Source organism: Corvus cornix, chromosome 18, assembly GCF_000738735.6.
Source record: "Corvus cornix cornix isolate S_Up_H32 chromosome 18, ASM73873v5, whole genome shotgun sequence".
NCBI lineage: Eukaryota > Metazoa > Chordata > Aves > Passeriformes > Corvidae > Corvus > Corvus cornix.
Genome location: NC_046347.1, coordinates 4,119,453 through 4,139,045, shown reverse-complemented (window position 1 = coordinate 4,139,045; position 19,593 = coordinate 4,119,453). Strand labels below are relative to the sequence as shown.

The following is a 19,593-nucleotide window of genomic DNA, read 5'->3' as shown; positions in this document are numbered from 1 at the left end:
CAGTGACAGCGCTGACATCCATCACCAGTGTTTGCTCCGTCCCAGTGCCCACCCAGCTCCTGCCTCCCTGCCCCAGCCCTTGGGGCTGGCAGAGACGATGGCTTCCACCCCATCCAAGCCACCTGTGCTGGGCAGCAAACCCTCGGCATGGCAGTGGGAAAAGGGAGATGTTTTCCCCTCTATTGTGCACAGCCAGCCTCAGCCCTGCCCTTTCCACTGGCCAGTTCTGTGGGTCGGAGCCTGGACCTTCCTCTCCGAGTGGGCAGAGCTGTGCTGAGGTCTGGGCAACAGAGGATGCCAGACCAGGCCTGGGGCAGCACTAAGATGCTCTTGCTCTGGTTTAGCTTGGCATCTTTTCCAGTTCTACCTCCTCCCCTGTACTTTAAGGTTGCTCCTCCCTTGCCCACAGCTGCGGAGAGTTTCTCAGGCTGGAACAGTTCATGCCTTAATTTGAAGTGACCTATTGGACGAAAACTGATTTGATTTTATAACTTACTGGAAGTGGAGGGAAGGGGGACTAAAGTGGGACAGTGTGGCTTCATTTTCACCAATAGGTCAAACCCAAAGTACTCCTCTCTCTTCTTCTATCACTTCATGGCCTGCGAGGTTTTTTTTTCTTCCCTGCTTGCTTTAGTGGGCCATGGGCTTTGGTGGGTGGGAGAGCCATGCCCAAGGTGCTGCTGCCTCAGGGGCAGGGCAAAGCTGTTCCCACCTGCTGCCTGTGCTCTGCTCTTGCCCTCCACAGGTGGACCCTTACCTGCCTTACGAGTACACCTGCGAGGGGATGCTGGAGCGGATCCACGCCTACATTCAGCACCAGGTTGGGGAGAATCCCTGTCCTCCCTGGGGAACCATCTCTGTCCTCGCGGCCAACTTTCCTTCCTCTCCCTGGGGAACCTCCCTGCTCTCCCATGGGCATTGTGCAGCCAGTGCCCTGATCGCAGGGAGCACCAGGAGATGGGGCTGGGGGAGGTTTGTCGTGGACCAAAGGTGCTGGGGGTTGGTGGAGGACACCTGGGGGTGCTGGGGCTGGGTCAAGGCCTTTCTGCTGCAGAGAATAAGGCAGCACTGGGAGAAGAAGAGGTGAGGGAAGAAGAGGTTCATCCCCCACAGCAGGAGATGCCATCTATGCATGCAGGTGACCTCAACCTGATGAGCAAACTCATCATCCCAAGTGTCCTCCTGTCTCACCAGCAACCTCCCTTCCCCACTGTTAACATCTCAGGGCACTGACCCGTTATCTCCTCTCCCACCAGGATTTCTGCACCACGTCATCTCTTCCTCCATCTCCCAAGACCAAGAGTCCTGCTATGCAAAGCCCTCCAAGCCTGCTGGCCCTGTCCCCCAATGCCACCCACCTGGTGTGGTCTCCCAGCGCTGGGCGGGTGCCCCAGGCGTGGCCCCCGGTGGCGTCGCTGCAGGTGTGGGTGTCGGAGCCCCAGCACACGTGCACGGAGACGTGCCGGCGGCACGGGCTGGTCTGCGAGCCCACCTTCTTCAGGTTCCTCAACAAGGAGGAGGTGTTTCTCCAGTGAGTTGGGGCCTTCTCAGTGAGGTTATGGGGGGCCACCAGCCAGATGATGTTCCCTTTGCTCCCCCCATCCCCAGCACCCATTTTCCTCCTGTCCCCCCTGCCAAAATCCCACTGATGACCCTGCATGCCCATGGCAGTGGGCACTTCAGCAGGCAACAGCAGCGTTTCCAGGCACGGTTCTGCCTCTCTCCCATCCCATTCCTCTCCACCTCCCGCACACTCTCTCCCTGTCTGTCCTTTTTAATGTCTCTCTCTATAAAACTGCATTTTGAGCACACACTGGTGAAGTTTTAATAGAGTATAAATCTGCCACCGGGCTCCGTGCTGCTCTGTGGGCAATTAAAATGCGAGCGTTGCCGGTGCTGTCGCGCTGGTCAGGCAGGCGCCGCGCGTCCCGCTGACATTTTTATATGATAAATTAGAGCTGGGGCTTGGATTTCACTCTTTCCCCCTGCCTGTCCTCCTCCAGACCTTAAAGCGAGCTGGCTCAGGGACTCGTCACTTGAGAAGGGTTGGTGGGAGGGCGATACCAGGGCTGCTATTCCGGCTGGGAGGGGAGGGATGTTAAAACCCACACTGGGCATTTCTGCTGCTCCTCGGGGCTTTTGCTGATGCCCACTCCAGTTTTCTGGCTAATCCCAGCTAACAGGGAGCATGTGGGCATTCACTGATCCCCTGTCCCTTCCAGGGAATGTTGTCTGCAGTGGGAGGTGCCCATGGAGAGTGGTCAGAGCTTCTGGTCAGCACGGGGCTGTAAAAGAGCCATTGAACATCCTGAGTTGGAAGGGACCCCCAAGGATCAATGAGTCCAACTCCTAAAATTTGGGTGGGGTTTTGTGGGTGATGCTGAGCCATCTGTGGGTTGGGGCAATCTCTGGGCTGCGGGGTTGAGTTGCCAGGGTCGCCGCTTCCTGCATGGTGTGTTGGGCTGAGCACCCACGTGTAGCCAAGGGGTGGCAAACGTAGATCACCAAAGATCTGTCCCCACTTTTAGCAAAGGAACCTCCCCAAAAAGGACAAAAACCCTTCAGTGACCCCCCTGGCATCCCTCTCACCTGACCTGACGCAGCTTTTCCTTGGCCCCCAGGCTCAGCATCGCCTGCGACAGCACCGAGTATGAGATGAACCATCTGTACCCCGCGGTGGCCGAGAACGTCCACGAGTGCTACCTCCAGAAGGAGCCGCTGCTCTTCAGCTGCGCCGGCTACAACACCAAGTACCGGCGCCTCTGCCCCTGCCGCGACTTCCGCCACGGACAGGTGGCTCTGTGCAGGGACTGCTTGTGACAGGGGGAGTCCCCACCGCGTTTGTGACACGGGAACCGAGCGGCTTCTCCTCAGAACTCTGCGGCAGCCGAGGAGCTGGGACAGGTCCCTCCTGGTGGGTGAGCCGGGGCTGTCAGACTCTGGGGGTTGTTTCATCCACCAGCCAGCCGTGAATGACCGTGTCCTGAACTTTGGAGTCATTTTCTTCCCGAGGAGCATCGTCCGACCGCATCCGAACCCACCTGGACCTGGTGGCACTGGGCTGGGGTGGTGGGGAGAGGGGGGCTGGGGACACCCTTCCCCTCCTCTGGCAATGGGACAAGCCACCAGCAGACTGCAGTTTCAGGGTTTTCATCTTCTTCAAGCATCCTAAGTTGTTTTATTTATTGAGTTTTTTTTTTTAACCCTCCCCCTGACAAGTGGTAAATTAAAGGGGAACCCACACCCAGCCCTTCTGTGGGAGTTCTTGGGTGGAAATGCACTGGAGGGGACAGGGGTGATGCTGGTGCCTGTCCTGGGTGAGCCGGGGGAGAACAAAGCACGAGGAGAGTGGCTGGGTTAGATGGACACACTGGGGACTGCACCCCTGGTACCCCCAGGAAGAGCCAGCGTGGGCTGAACAGCCTGAGAAGGGGCTGGGGCGGGCTCCTGGGAAGGCTGCTGGTCCCTGGGCAGGGCAGAGGTGCCCAAAGTGATCCCCCCAGCCTTCAGGCTGCTCTTCACCCTGCTGGGCCATGCACGGAGCTGAACATCTCCCCAGGGATGGTTGGAGGCGGTGGTGAGGGCACAGGGGCTGCTCGGGATGCAGGTGAGTGGGCAGAGGGGAGGATGTGCTGCAGCACCCAAAAGGAATTCCTGGCGGGCGCTGACTGAGGGCAGAGCAGCTGAAGAGCCACATCCTGACTCGGTGTGCCCCAGATGTTGCCAGCCCAGCAAGAGGAGAGCTCCAAGAAATCATCTTCCATAGAACTTCGCTTCTTCAACTTTCCTTAGTGCTGTTCCTCTTGCTTTGGGGGTGTTTTCCCCCCCACTGCTGGTGTTTCCCCTCCTGGCACATCCCCTGGCTGGGTTGGTGCTGGCTGGAGTGACCTGGTTCGTTTTTGTAGGGTTGCTCACCAGGACAAGGTGTTGCTGTAAGGTTGGTGCTCAGCCCTCCTGCTGTTTGGAAAGAGGAATAGGGAGATTCCTGCATGCCATAAAACGTGTGGCTGGAAAGTCAGGGGCTGGAAACTCCTTCTCAGCCCTTTCCTGCATGGAATTGCTCCTGGCCTGGATGGCGAGGGAGGCTGGTGGGGCGGCAGCCTGGCCTGGCGCTGTCACTGCGGGATCCCTGGCGGAATTGTTGCTCTGACTCACGGTGACTGATGGAGAGCAGTGGCAGGATGAGTGCATGAGGTCACTGGAGCTCTGCCACACCCCCTGGCACCTCCAGCCTGTCCTCCCTGTGCCAGGTTTTGGGAGAAAATCCCATTCCTTCAGATGTGCTGCAGCATCAGGCAGAGCCCAGCTGCCCTCACCACATCCCTGCTGTGTCCCTGGGACACCCACAGGGTGCTGTGTCCTCTGGGCACCCCCCATGTGAGCCTGGCCACATCCTGCCCTGGATGAGCCGGAGATGCTGCCGTTATCCCAGAGCAATTTATCATCTTCAGCTCCAAATTGCGTGGGCAGCCTCCATCCTGCCTGTGACGCCAGCCGAGGGGAAGGATTGATTAAGTAATTTTTGTGTCTTGCAGCCAGCGTGTGTCTAAATAAAAGCAGCACAAGCCTCTCTTTTGCAGAGCTGAGCAGCAACACCTCTCCACAACACCTTTCATCTCAGCCTCAAAGCATCCCCTGGCACAGACTCCTGACAGTGCTGGGTGGGCAGGAGTTGGCCTGGGAGAGGCACAGGGGGTCTGCCAGCAGGAACCACCAGCAATTCGCTTCCCAGGGTTGTAAAGACCAAATAAAACTGGATTTTATAGGAGGTCTAAGCAAGTTTTAAAGACCAAGAGGCTCAGGATGCCTCGTGAGGCAGCACTTGCTACACATCAGCTCCCTGGGCAGCTTTTTCCACTGTTTCTGCTCAGCTGCTTTTAAAATAGCCTTCACCTTTCAGCAGCCCAGCGCTGCCTCCCACCGCAGAGAGCCCCAATTAGCCCGGGGCAGCAGCATTTTCCTCCAGGCTGAAACAAAAGGTGGCTGGCTCACCTTCGCCGCTGTCATGGGAAATAATGATCTGTCTGGAACCTTGCTGGATCTCGAGTCAGCCTGTAAATTTGGGTGATGGGGCTGAGTGAGGCTCAGCTATTGCCTGTCATGTCTCTGCCCCATCAGCGGGCACTGAGTCCTGCTCAGGGGCTGCCTGGGGAAGAGCTTCTCCTTCGGCCTGTTGGTGGTGGAGCATCACCCCTGGATGCTGGATGTAACAGGGACCAGAGTGTGGGTGCTGGGGTGCCTTGGTCTGTAAAACCCCATGTTGGGGTGAGCTGGGGGGCTGGGGTGTTTTGGGAATGCCAGTGCTGGGTGTTGACATCAGATTTGGGTGCAGAGTTGGCACCAAAATGTTTGTTATGTGGGGGGTGTGTGTGCCAGGGGCATAGTGGCATCCTGATGTGGAGGTGGCACCAAGGAAGGGAGCTGCTGGGTCGGCAGCAGCTCCTGGAGGAGCTGCTGTAGAAGAGAAGGGACTTTGTCACCTGGAAATGCTTCTCTCTGCCCTGGCTGTGCCTGGTGATCACTGGAGCATCCCACTGCCTTCCCAAGCTCTTTCCTGAGCAGGTCTCCAGCCTGGTCTCCCTGGCCAGGACACATTTCCATTTGGAAGGGAGATCTGAGGATATGAACATCAAATTCACAGTTTATTGAGCAGGAGCGTGGAAGAGATTTGAAGGGAAGCAGAGCCACTGCCATAGCTAATTCCCACAGCTAATTGCAAAGAATAAATCCCCAGCTGGGAGGGGGAAAAGAGGGGGAAATGGTGTCAAAACTAGGGACAAACCCAAACAAAAATGAAATGAGGAGCTGTCAGCTGCGTCCCCCGGTGCTGCTGCTGGGACAGTTTGTTTAACAGCCACAGTGGGTGCTGGGGAGCCCCTGGGGTCCCCTCGGGGTGGGGGTCGCTCCTTTTGATGGCATCTCTGGTGGTGTGCAGCCAGCAGAGCCTCCTGGAATGCCTTGGATGTTTTTCCTAACCTGTTTTCTGGCAGCTGTGAAACCAGGACAGGCGTGTCAAAAGAATGATATTGTTCTGGAAATCCATTTTCCTTACCTAGAAATGAAGCCAGGGGCGATTTATGTTTCTGCGCCTCACTTTTCTTCTAAGTAATTCCACTCGGAACTTTCTTCCTGGAGTTGGTTGGGGCTTTTTTTCCTCCCCGTTTTTAATGTTGATGGCATCAAACCCTTCCCCTGCCGGTGCAGTGGGGGGCTGTGGAGAGAGGGTGGGCGGTCCCTGCCCCGGTGTCCCCTCACAGCATCCCATCGCCTCTCCCTGCAGCAGCTCCCTGTCCTGCGGAGCCAGCCCGGAGCAGCGATCGGGGCTGTAAATCCCAGCCCGGGGAGCTCGTGGTGCTTGCTCTGCTCTTATCTGGGGCTTTATTAGCAAACCGTGAAAGTAGCTTTTCCCTCCTGATCCTCCGCTTATCAGCGGCTGGATAAAATGGCAAATCGCATCCCTGATGTGGACAGTCCGGGCAGGAGAAACCCATTTATTTCCCCTAACGGGTTTATCAGTAGATCAAGGAGCTGCTGAAGATGTAAGCACCGCGGTTATTTCCCCAGGTGATGGATCTTGCTGCCACACAGCCGCCGGGAGCCGGGGCCGCCTGACAGGGATGGCTGATGGACCCGTGCTCGGCACTGCTGCCTCATGTATTTCAAGGTCTTGCTTTAATTGAGTCCTGTCTCCCTGATGCCAGGTTTTTTTCCTACTTTTTTCCTTCTTTTTTAATATTATTTTTCCCCCTTTAGGATGACTGTCCCAAAATAAACGAGTGCATTTAATCTCCCGTCCCCTTCCCTCATCTCTCCCTCCCTGTGGCAAATCCAGAGCTGCAAAGAAAGTGAACAAACTGAAAATCTGTCCTCAGACTTACTAGGTGAAAAGAGCAGCAAAATCTTCTGCCTTTTTTTCCTTTCTCTTTCTTTTTTCATTCTTTATTTTATTTCGCAGAAGGGATTTGGATTGGGGGCGAAACCCCTTTTCAGAGCTGTGGGGCTGAGCACTGCTGTCTTTATCAGCTCCAGCAGTGGTGCCCAGTGACGCTCATTGCGGCTCGTTAGTGGAAAGCCATTAAAACTCGGGATCGATATTTTCTCGGGAGAGATAAGGCCCGTTCAATATCATTCCCCGAGGCAAGCAGAGAAATACCAAGAGCCATCCCCAGACCAGAGCAGAAGTGCTGAGGGAGCAGCTTCTCCTGCCATCGCCTGAGGAGGGCACAGGATGGGACATCCCCCAGCCCAGGGGGTGTGGGAGCTGAGCCAGGACCCACCCTCAGCATCCCTCTGGAAAGGGGGAAAAAGTAAAATTGGGGAGGATGGGGAGAGAGGGGAATGTTTTGGAGGGATTTGGTGGCTCTGTGGGGTTTGGCCTCCAGCCAGGGCCCCTTGGCACAGGTGCCACGGCTGCCTGCAAAGGGCATCAGGAGGACAAAACCAGATGAATGAAGTGCCCATTCCCAACTGCTGCTGGCTTTGGAATGCCAGAGGAAAGGGGCTGGTGGGTGCTCAGCCCATCTCCTCTCTGTCTCTCAGAGGGCTCCCACCACCTTTCACCCTCTGGAACGCAGGTCCCAGTAGAGACCAGTTAGAAACAGGAGAGAAGTTTCTTTTAGTGTTAGAGCGAGCTGCCAGAGGTATCAGCTTCTCTCTAAATATAAACCAGAAAACAGGAAATAACGATCTGTCCTAATTTAGTGCCTTTCATCTGAGGATTCAAAGCATCTGACAGCATCACTAAGAAATAAGGGAAGACTTCGCAACCTGCATGGAAATGCAGCCACTCCAGAGCTTTGTGTGCAGCTTTTTGCCAAATGGTGCATTGCAACCCCTCACTCTCCAGCCCCGATTCCTTCCCAAATTCCCCCAGTTTGCTGTCACAGGGACTGGGACCTGGAAGGTCAGCCTGGGAATGGGTGGTGTTCTTGCAGTTTGACACCGTGCACAGCTGGCTCAGCGCCACCGAGCGTGGAGGAGTGTTTATTTTATGAATTAATTGAATTAATTAATTTTCAGGAGAGTGATGAGGAAAATAACAGGGAGCTCCAGCAGCTCTCCAGCTGCCTGGCTGTGCGCAGCAGTGGGAGCGGGGCATGATCCCTACATAGGATGGGGAGCACAGTGGGCCTGGACGGTGCTGGGAGAGATGGGAATCATGGAATGGCTTGGGTTGGAAGGGACCTTTAAAGCTCATCTCATTCCAGCCCCCTGCCATGGGCAGGGACACCTTCCACTGTCCCAGGTTGCTCCAAGCCCCATCCAGCCTGGCCTTGGACACTTTCAGGGATGGGGCAGCCACAGCTTCTCTGGGCACCCTGTGCCACGGCCTCACCACCCTCACCATAAATAATTTCTTCCTTATATCCAGTCTGAAATGACCCTGGTTTAGTTTAAAACCATCACCCCTTGTCTTACCACAACAGCCCCTGCTAAAAAGTCTGTCCCCATCTTTCTTATCAGCTTCCTTCAGGCACTGCAAGGGGCTCTGAGCTCTCCCTGGAGCCTTCTCCTCTCCAGGTGAATACCTCCAGCTCTCCCAGCCTGGTTCCAGAGCAGAGGGGCTCCAGCCCTTGGAGCATCTCCGTGGCCTCCTCTGGACCCACTGGAACCCACCCATGTCCTTCTCCTGCAGAAGCTGTGGGTGGGGAGATCCTGTCTGTACCCTTCCAGTAACCCTTTCCTCAGGGAAAGGCACCCCGGCTGCTGCACAGAGCCTGGGCACTGGCACTGCTGCTTCTCCCTTTCCTGGCACTCCCAATCCTACACTTTTGCTGCCCACTGAGCCCCTGGGCGTGATTTGCCCCATGTCCTTCGCTCTCACCAAGACTGGCACACCAGGATCTCCTTGCATGGTTTGCCTTGGAAACAAAGGAGGATGTTCCACCAGGTTTACCTGCAAGGTACCTCAGCCACCAGACCCTCGGTGCATCAGCAAGAAGGATGTGCCTTGGCTGCTGCTGTCCCCAGGCTCTTGTGACATTCCTGTCCCTCTGCAAAGGCTCACTCACGTTTGGCTTTGAGCTCCCTGTCCCCACCCTTTGCCATCTCTGCATTGGGTCAGACGGTGGCAGTGGCTGGGTGCTAAAGTGGAGCCCGTCTGGCTGTCACCAGCAGTGGAACCCCAGTCTCTGTGTCACCACACAGCAGTGCCTGTCCCCTGCCCTTCCAGCTGTGCCCAGGTGTGGCCAGGCTGGCACTGGGCTTAGGACCAAGAAGTTCATAAAAGAAAAGTGGGAGGCAACAGATTTCCACACTTAATTAACTCACCAGACTAATCCCAATTAGAAGCTGTAATTGGGGTCGCAATGGTTAATCATCTTTCCCCCCAAGCCACAACTGTGCTGTCTGTCTTAACTGCATTTTAAAGGGGAGGATGTGCAGTGACATGTCTGTGACACCAGAGCTGTGTACGAGTTTGAAAACAAACCAGTGGGAGGCACCAAGTCAGAACAACAATTTAATGGGGAAATTAAAGAAAAGGGAAAAAACTAAAAGAAAACACTGGTTCAAACTGACAGAGTCGAGATACAACCTGAGTCCTTGTTAGGCAGGGTGGTGGTAGCAGTCCTCTGAAGGGGTGATCCTGTAGAAAAAGGGTCTGCTCTTCCTCAGAGGGCCCATTAGTGGCTGTGTAGCTCCTGTCCTCTGGAAATCCAGTGGAAAGGCTGTCTCTGGTGTTCAGAATCTCAGATTATATCCAGGATGGGATGCTTGGTTCCCCCCTCTGGGTGGAGCATCTCACAATGGGGTAATGAGTCATGAGGCCAAGTGTTGATTAGGCTCATTAACAGAAGATAGTCCGGAGGGAGTTATCTGTGAGTCATGGGGCAGGACAATGATGGGCCATTAACAGCAAGATAGTCTGGGGGGAGGAGGCAAGGAAACACTGCCCCACCTGATTTCAACAGCTCATGAGGATGGTAATGGAATACACTGCAACCCAGGACAAGCTGCCACCCGGGCATCCCCTGGGGAGATGGGGTTGGGTCTGGGCCCCTCGACCTGCTGCTCCCCAGGCTGGGGCACAGGTGAGGGGACACCACGGTGACTCAACGACCCTCCTGACTGAATTGCATCGTCACCACTTTCCCAAGGACTCTGCGAATTCGGCTGCTCGTGCTCCTGTTTGAGCAGGTTCCTACCAGCAAACCAAAGTGCAGGGACATTTCCTGGACTTCCCCACTGCTGCTTTATGCTGCAAAGAGCCTGACTGAAAACATCTGCTTGTCCTTCTTTTTCTGGGCACCTTAACCAAGCAGTTCCAGGTGGGCCTCAGCAGGGATATGGAGCAGCCCTTTCCTCCTGCTTCGCTCTGGATCACAACTCTGGACCCCTTGGATCCCAGGGGCAGCTGAGGATTGGCTCCAAACCCTCCTTGCTCCACTCCTGCTCTCTTAAAGCCCAGCCAGCAAAACCCCTAAACCTATTCCCTGCACCCCTCTCCTGCTCATGAAGCTCCTGCAGAAGCATTCCAGCACACCTTGGCTGTTACCTTGGGGAATTTCCTTCCAGGAGCATGGGATATAAAATTCCCACACCTGCCTGGCTCCTCCCTGGGCACTGGGAAAGATGCTGCCAGTGCCCTATTGAAAACTGGCCAGGAGGCTGAAAGGTGAACTCCTGCAGAGGCTTCTCCCCAAAGGCTGGCTTCCCAGATGGGAATCTTGGATGCCCGGTGTCCTGGATGCATCAAAGCAGTCAGACAAAGCTCCATTAAATATCCCAGAAAGGACAAATTCACTGACAAAATCACACTGCCAATATTCAGCAGCACAGAAAAATGCACGATTATGCTCCTTACATTCGGCTCAGCTTTATCCAAAGCTGCAGGGAACCTGTGCACCACAGATCCCGGGGTTATCTTCCTAGGAAGGCTGTTCTGCTGCAGAGGAAGGGTGATTCTCCTCCTTCTCCTCTTCCTCCTCCTCCTCCTCCAGCCACCCTGGTACAGGCAGAGCCTTCTCACCTGCCCACCCCCAGCTCCTTCATCGCCCACCAGGGGCTCAGCCGGTTTTGTAGCTGCTATTTTGGCTGCGTGTTTTTGTTGTAAGTGTTGTTGAACAGGAAAAATAAAAACTCGAGGCCCCTGGTGGTATTTTTAGTCCCGTATCGGTGACTCGCTCAAAAGCCTCAGCAGGACTGTAAAATAAAATTAATCTGCATCTGCCGTGCGTCACTTTTACAAAGCTTGTCTCCTTCTGCTACCACGGGGATGGTTTGCAGCCCTCAGCTTGGGAGAGCGCCAAGTACCTGCCAGGCAGCCCCAGCACAGCAGACAGCAGTGGGAAACCAGCAGGGATGGGGGTGAGGGGTGGGCAGAGGGAGGGAAATGGGATTCTCATGGAGTTTGCAGGAAGGTTGTGCCTCATCCGACTGCTTGACAGGCTCCGTGCAGGTGGAGTGAGCGGCACTGGTTGTACTGGTTTGCTTGCAGGGCTGAGGTGCTGGGGGAAACTGGGGGAGCTGCTGGGGGAACCCCTGGCAGTGCCCCACCACCCTGGGTGGGGAGCAAGAAGAGTTATTGCCGTGGAGACTGATGAGAGAGTTGGAAACTGACTGCCATGGAAACCAGTTTGGGAGTTCATGGGGGCATCCTGCCAGTCCCTGGGTGGTGGGGATGGTGATCCATGTGGCATGGGATGGCTGAGACAGTTGGGTGCTCCAGAGCAGGGCTGAGCCCCACTGCATTCCCCACACGGGTTAACAGGGGCCAAACTGGAGTAACAAGTCCCCAAACTGGGGAACAGAGCAGCCCAAACTGGAGTAAAGTGGTAGGGAAAGAGCTGCTGGATATTTCTGGGCTCTCAGCCGGACCTGTGAACTGCACAGGAGCACTGAGGCAGCCGAGGGTGGAATTGCAGCACGAGGCATCTCCCAAGAGGAGTTACACGAAGAGCAGGACTGGGATGAGGGTCGGCAGGAGAGGCAGGAGGGATGGGGGATGCTCTTGGCTTGGCAGCACTGAGGTGATGGGAGCAGCACTGAACTGCTCTTCCTCCCCACCCAGAACCAGTGAAGCATCTCCTGTTTGGGTTCTGTGTTTGTTTTGTTTCCTGAAATAGGACTTTGCGAAAACAGGAGAGGCCACGTCACCCCCGGCCTCAGCCTCTCCTTTTCAAGAGGGAGGTGTCCTCAGCAGGGACCGAGGTGGCTTTTGTCACCCTTCCCACAGGCCATGCTCCCTGTGCCACGCACTTTCCAACACTCCAGGATGCCTCTGGCCCTTCCAGCTCTGCTCCTGGCACAGCCCTGGCTGGCACACGTGGGGTGGTGGGGTCTGAGGGTCACCTGCCCAACACCCCCAGCACAGGAGAAGCAGCTCTGTGTCCCCTCCCCACTTTTCCCCACATCCAGCAGCACCTCCCTGCCAGCAGCTGGCAGAGGGACCCTCCACATGCAGGTGTTGAGCACCTCCCCAGGGCTGGTGATTCTCCAGCCTGCCCACTCCCCTGTTCCATGGGCATGGAAACACTCACTGGCATTTCCAGCCCTTTATTTTCTGCTGTGCCCCTGCCTCGTCAGACACAGCTCTGGCCGTGTCCCCCTGCTCTGGGGTGGGGGAACTGCCGCCCATCAGGGCATCCTCCCACCCCAGAAATGCCCTGCAGGGCCAGCAGATGCTCTGGCTGCAAATCCCAAGAATATCTCCACGTGGGATGGGATGAATTGATGGCAAAGGGATGGGAGCTCATGAGACCTAGGGGAGGAGAGGAGGTTTCCTCACAGCTGGGTACTGAAAGCACCTTTCTGTCCTTGTTCCCTATTCCCAGGGGTCTGGACACAGTATTCTGGGGCCAGCCTGGCTCCAGGGAGCCCATTCCATGGTGCAGGGAGGGTGGGAGCACCTGGAGCCTATAAAGTGTTTTTGGAGGTGAGATTTGGGCTGTGCTGCTGCAGGTGGGGAGCTCTGGGGTGTCCCTGGCTGCAGGGGTGTTGGGGGGCCTGAGGCTCCTCTGTGAGTTGATATCCCCACCCCTGTGCTCTGTGGGGAGGGTCGAGGGGTGTTCACAGCAACAGGGGTGATGGTTTGGGGGCTCTCAGGGGTCCCCTCCTCAGGGAGGCAGCCTGGGCTGGGCAGGGCTTGTGGCTCAGACCCCCAGTTTGAGGGGAACATTGAGGGGCTGTGCCCCCCCAGTGCTGGGCTGGTACCCAAGAGCTCAGCTTGCCCTTGCTGGGGCTGAACACAGCTCTCATGTTCACTGTAACCTCAGGATGCCCTTTAATTTTTAATGCTTCAATAAAACAGTAATTACAAACACTGAAATTGGTGTTTTTTAAGCAGAAAGTATTAACTTCCCAGGGTTTAATTATTCAACAGAAATTAAAGAAAGTGGGGCTGGATCCTGCTGGCTGTCTTGGCTTTTCCTGTTCCCCATCTGCTTTGCAGGGAGGAGGGCTGGGGGCAGGATGGAGCCCATCTCTGCTGTGCCAGGGCTCCCCAGTGCCTTAAAAATCCAGGGCAGAGGTGTGGGGGGGCACCAGTGAGCTTGGCTGGACTGGGCCAGGGTGAGGAGAGCTCTGGGGGGCAGAAGGAATTTTCCCCTAAATGTCTCCTTCTCTCTTCCCTGCAGGATTTCCAGCCAAGGCAGTGCAGGATCCCGGCTCTCTGGGAGGTCAGTGGCTGCTGGGATCTGAATTGATGCCACTGGGTCTGTGCATTAACCACAGTGGGCATCCCGGGGCAGGTGACACCTCAGAAGGTGGCATCGCTCTGTGGTTGCCCCTTGTGACCCCCATCCAGTGCCTGCACCCATCTCCTGACCAGGAGGGGACTCAAGAGCTCCCAGTCCTTGTTTTCTGCAGCCTGGGTTTTGCTCTGAGTTCCCTGGGGAGGTTTCAGGCTTACTTTTAATTACTCTGCTCCAGCACGGTGTAGTTTAGAGCAGCTGTGGTGGGGAATGGTCTGTGGAGACCAGGAGAGCTCCCAGGGCTGCTGAAATGCAGCAAAACAGCTGGAGCCTGGCACAGCTTGTGGGTTCGGGCTGGCTGATTTTGGACCCCCACCCTGCCTGGGATAGCAGGAAGGCAAGGGATGGGGAAATAGGGATAAAATACTCCCTGTGAGGAGTGGTGGGGATTTGGGGGGCCCTTGTGCTGGGATGGCACCTGGTAGCGTTTTCCTCGCACCCACATCTCAGACCTCAGCCCTTTCCCCACATCCACAAAGCCCCTTTGCCATATAAGGCACCTTTTGCATTGTCCCATCCTAAGCCATGTGATGGACTTCAGGAGCTGGCGTTGGATGATGACTCAGGGAATCAAGTCTGCTGGAAAAGCAAGTTGTAAATATTAATGGTTAACAGTAATAACTTCTCTGGGAAGCAAACCTGCCTGCAGTGAGATGGGGAGAAGACAGCGAGGGCTCCTCGTGAGATGGAAATGGCTCTGTCAGGGCTGGGGATGAGTTGAAGGGAGTGGGGTGGGGATGATGGCTCTGCTGATGAGGTGCTGGGGATGGGGAAGGAACGGGGGCTCATTTGCAAGGGAAATGAAACTATCACCTGCTCTGTTTGCTGTCCTCACAGCGCAGAGCCTGATATGCTGTGCGGGGAGGGGGCTGGAGGGGGTGGCCCTGGCAGCACCGTGGGGTGGGGGCCCTCTCTGCAGGAGCAGGGCCTCACAGAGATGGGGCAGCTGCGGCCCCTGAGGGGCTTGTGGTGATCCCCTGCCCACCCCGAGGGGCCTGGGGTGATCCCCTGCCCACCCCGAGGGGCCTGGGGTGATCCCCTGCCCACCCTGAGGGATCTGGGGTGATCCCCTACCCATGCTGAAGGATCTGTGGTGATCCCCTGCCCACCCCGAGGGGTCTGGGGTGATCCCCTGCCCATGGGGTGGCCTTGTTATCCCCCTTGCCACTGCTCTGCTGGGAGCCTCACCTTGCTCTGCTCAGGCTGCGTTTAGGGGAGGTCACAGCAGTGAACGGGGTCAGGCTCTCCTGGAGGAGGGGTGGTGGGTAAGGGGAGGAGATGGTGCTGGTCCAGGTGGGATCTCCACTGAAGCAGAGAATCCTTGGTGATGCCCAGGGTGCTCACGCTGCGATGCTGCTGTCACACAGATTCATGTCCCCAAGCGGGTCTCAGCACGTGGGATGGTGGCTTTGGCATGTGCTGGGAATGTGGGGGGCTTCTGCCTGTGGTGGGGCAGCAGGACCATCCCTCGGGGCACAGGGCAGCGCTTCCTGCTAAGGACAGGGTATAAGCAGCGTCCTCCCCGTGCTGAGGGTGCTGCTCTTCCATAATGCAAATATTTTCTCCTTCCCATCCCATAACCAGGGCATCAGTGGTTCCCAGATGGGAACAGAACTCCCTGGTCTCTGTTTCTCGGGGTGGTGTCTGCTGGCCTGGAAAGAGAAGGGAATTGGGCTTAAAGGAGGAGCAGGGGTGAGGGAAGGGGTGATTTAACTGTCTCACTTAATGAGTTGTGGCAGTGCTGGCCTGGGTGAGAGACCCAGCTGCTCCCCGCCAGCTCCACAGAGAGAGTTCACAGCTCTGTCACCAATCATTTGGGACATTTTATTCGGGTCTAACTTTGATTTAACTTCACTAGATTATAAAGAACTAAAAGTCATTCCAAGGCACTTTATTCAGAGGGGGGAAAAAAAAAAAAAGCCAAAATGGGGTAGTTTGATGTTGTCAGAATGATTTTCCACTCCTTCAAAATAATCTCACAAAACTGACCCAGATTTTACAAGGCACTCCAGCTTTCAAAGACCTGCCTGCCTGTGCAGGAGATGGGTCTGTAAAATATATATTTTTTTATTTTTTTCCCCTCAGTAGTTTCACAGAACCTGTGCCTCACCTCATTCCTGCGGGATCGGTAAGTGTGTGATGCTTTGTGGGAAACAGGATCCAGCCTCATGGCTCATCCCAGAGCTGAAAGCTGGTGGAATGCTCCCAGGAACGAGGTGAAATGCTCTGGGGACAAGCTGCAGAGTGCCCTCATGTGTGGCAAGAACGGAAAACCCCAGGTCACAGCTGCCTCTGGCACCAATGCCCTGCCCCAGCTGCCTGTGGAAGAGCCTGTCCTTGGTTTTTGGGAAGCTCAGGCTGATGTGGGGTGTGGGTGGAGATGAGCAGAGGATGAAAAGTTATTGGCGGTCTTGTTCTCTGGAGCTGCCTGGAGTAGCAGGGAGGGCTGTGAGCTTCCATTTGGGAGAGGCTGGTTAGCAGGCCGATGGAGAGGCCGGATTAATTGCTGCTTCCTCGTTTATTCAGTTAATTGGTTGGGTGCTGGAGAAGAAGGAAAAGGCAGCCCTGGGCTGAGTCTCCAGAGAACAAGCAGAGCTGGCTGGCTCTGTGCCCCCAGCCACGGGCTGAGGGACCTGTGCTGCCCACTGCCTTGGCTCACCCAATTTCCATGAGTTAATGATGATTGTGAATGGATGTGGCTGATCATCCCGGGCTCCTGAAGCTGTGGGGGCTGGAGGGAGGAGGGGAGAGCTGTGGGAACGATTCTGACAGCTCTCAGCTGAACAGCCCAGCTTGGCCCGGGGCTGTGCATCTGTGGGAAGGTGTAAATGAGCACGGTGATGGTTTGGGGGCATGTCCAGGCTGCTCTGTGCCCCACTCACCCACCTCGGCCGTGTCCTGCTCGTGTGAATCCAAGCACTGTGTTCCCTGATGGAGATGGAGCCCAGGAGCATCAAGGGGACTTTTGACAATGACATGGAGTGACAGGACAAGGGGAATGGCTTCACTGCCACAGGGCAGGGTTAGATGGGATATTGGGAAGGAATTCTTCCCTGTGAGGGTGGGGAGGCCCTGGCACAGGGTGCCCAGAGAAGCTGGGGCTGCCCCTGGATCCCTGGAAGTGTCCAAGGCCAGGTTGGATGGGGCTTGGAGCAACCTGGCATAGTGGAAGGTGTCCCTGCCCATGGCAGGGGGTGGAATGAGATGAGCTTTAGGCTCCCTTCCAACCCAAACCACTCTGTGATTCTCTGATGTGATCCTGCCTTTAGCAGATGAAGATGCATGGACGTTTCCAAAGGAGGTTGCTGTAGGCAGGTGCAAAGTAGGCAGTTACCTTCCAAAAATGGGGAGGTGGAGAGAGAGAGGAAGAGAAAGAGGAGCCAGATGAAAGCAGGGACTGTGCCAAAAGTGCCTTCTATTTATGATCGCACAAGGTCAACAGTAATCCCCACAGCCACGAGCACATAAAAATTGATTCTTTCCTGAAGAGATTGATGGATTCGTGGTCAGGACATATTCTCTGATCTTGCTGCCCTCGACATTGCTGGAATTTATGGAGGTGCTGTGTATTCCTCTGTAGAGGTCTAAATAGCTTCTCAAAAAGCAACCACTTTCAGTTCTGACCTGGGGTCCCAGGAAGTTGCTGTAAATAGGGGAAATGCTTCCTCCAGCTGCTGGGCTGTATTTCCACAGGTGAGCAGCTGCCTGCTGAGGGTTGAGGCCCTTCATCCCACCCCAAACCTCAGTGTGAGGTGAGCAGGGTGATTCTCACCCCACACACACACACACCTCTGCTCCTTCCCAAAATCTTTTGTGCTCCTGCACAAAACCCTGGCACCACGGAGAGGTGACATTAATGGGGGTCACATCCCACCCAAGGCCAGCACAGAGCTGTGTGATGCAAACCCTGTGAGGCTGAAGGCTCTTTCAGTCTGTCCCACTGCTGCTGTGGGAGGGAAGAAGGCATTTCCAAAGCCTCCATCTCCTTTCCCAGCACTTCCCAAGCTTATCTTGCCGCTCTAATGTCAGCTGGAAATCTCCTTCACTTCTTCCTTTTAAAAATACCCAGCTTTAAAAGCCGTGGTGTTTGAAACCACTTTTGTTTCCCACAAGTGGCAGGAAGCTACCAAACAAAGCCCATTTATTTTTCACAGCTCCATCCCTGCAGCTATTAAATCCTCGGCACTCCTGAATCCCTGGGAACTTTGCTGGGTAGTGCCAAGGCCTGCGAGCAAAGAGCACGTCCAGCTGTAATACCCCTGTGAGTGGTTTGTGCCCTGTATCTCCCATCTGGTGAGCAAGCAGCTTTAGGTGTGCTCAGAAGGGCTTTCTGGAAGCGCCTGTGCCCAGTTTGGATGCACTGAGTGTGTTACATAAACTGCTGCCACACAAAGGGATCCCGGCGCGGGGGGGTTTGGGAGGTCGGGGAGGGATGTGCAAAGAGAATCGATGCCAGGCTTTTAAACTACCACACAGGTATTGAACAAAGCTTTTTAAGGGCCTTTCATGCAGCAGTGGGCTCCCTCTGTGTGGTGTGATGGGGTTTGTTGTGCTGGGGTTAGGGGCCTGTGGAGGTGCTGGCTGCCACGCTCAGAGCGTTTGGTGTTTGTCCTCGCTGTGTCTGGGGTGTCCTCCAAACTGCAGTGGGAGCTTGGATTGTGGCACTGGTGGAGCTGCTCTGGCTGGGCTGTGCTCCTGCACTCCCTCCCCTGCCAAGGGCTCTGCTGAGGAGGATCCTGGTGGGCTTCCTTCACCTCTGGTGTCCGTGCTGCCTCCAGCCATCCCCCCGTGCTGCTGGAGAGAGAGCACCCCATCGCTGTGGTGAAGGGACAGGTAAGGCAGTAAACAGGGAGAGGAGACCCCAAGATCATTTGGAAAGCAGCTCAGAGCCAGGAGAGGTGAAAAATGAAGCAGCCTGAACGTGGGCAGGAATGTCACGTTCAGAAATCTTGGTGGGACTTGTCACTGTGCAGTGGTGCCACTCACCTGCCAGCTCGCTGTGGGCTCTGCACACCCATGTGGGACCATCCTCGTGATGTCCCCCAAGCTCCCCTGGAACAAGGATCCCACCCCGTGCCCAAGGACCCTCCAAACCTGCCTTCAGGTGGGGGAAGGCAGGCAGTTGGCTCAATCCCCTCCTTGACCCAAATTCCAGCCTCCTTGGAGCAGTGCTGAGCTTCCTGTGCGAGGGTCGCGCAGCAGCCCTTGCACACAGACGCTTCCTTGGAGGCTGTTGCCTTTTCCAAGCTTTCCTGGCTGGAAAACAATGCTGTGGGGTTTGCTGCTGCCTCCCTCTCTCCTTGCAGCAGTGCTGAGCAGTCCCTGCAGAGCATCCTCGCAGAGGGATCACCTCCTCCACACACCCGGCTGCCCTTTGGCTCCGTGCTTTTGGGACCTGCTGGGCGGCTGGGAAGCACAAACCAGGATTACAAAGCAGCAGCAAGAGGGAAATGCCAGGGAGCCCCGGGCAGCCTTGGGCTTTAAAATGCCGTGTTTCCTCATCCCCTGGTATCTCCCTGCTCAGAACAAACCCTTCCGCTGCTGAGCAGCAATCCCACACAAATCCTTCGGTATAAAGCTGCTTCCCAGAGGGAGTTTGACAAACATTGGCTGGAGTCTGGTGACGCCTGCTCTCGCTCCCAGTGCATCCCAGCACCAAAGAACCCTGCATTTTCCCCTGCCCTCAGGCAGCAGCTCTGGCAGGGCTGAGCAGAGGTCACCAGTGTGGCTCAGTGCTCTCTGCCAGGCTGGCAAATGGGCTCTTGCTCCCAGTTTAACCTCCTCCTCCTCCCTACAAGTGAATAAACAGAGAAACTCTTTTCCCCTTCACCTCCAGCCTGGCTCCCCAAGCTCTGGCTGCCAGATGGCAGCGAGCAGAGGCTTTTCTGCCCCTCTCTGCTGC

The 19,593-nt window shown here is 55.8% G+C and overlaps 1 protein-coding gene across 2 annotated transcripts in view; it reads left to right on the top strand.

The window, feature by feature from the left end:
• MGAT5B (alpha-1,6-mannosylglycoprotein 6-beta-N-acetylglucosaminyltransferase B) overlaps positions 1–3,254 on the top strand; it is a 64,673-nt gene extending 61,419 nt beyond the window's left edge. For both annotated transcript variants that reach the window (XM_039562332.1, XM_039562331.1), the window contains 3 exons: positions 746–820; positions 1,257–1,531; positions 2,622–3,254. In XM_039562332.1, coding sequence (XP_039418266.1) covers positions 746–820; positions 1,257–1,531; positions 2,622–2,820 — 549 coding nt within the window. In that variant the 3' untranslated portion in view covers positions 2,821–3,254. The remainder of the gene's footprint in view (positions 1–745; positions 821–1,256; positions 1,532–2,621) is intronic.
• The last annotated feature ends 16,339 nt before the right edge of the window (positions 3,255–19,593 follow it).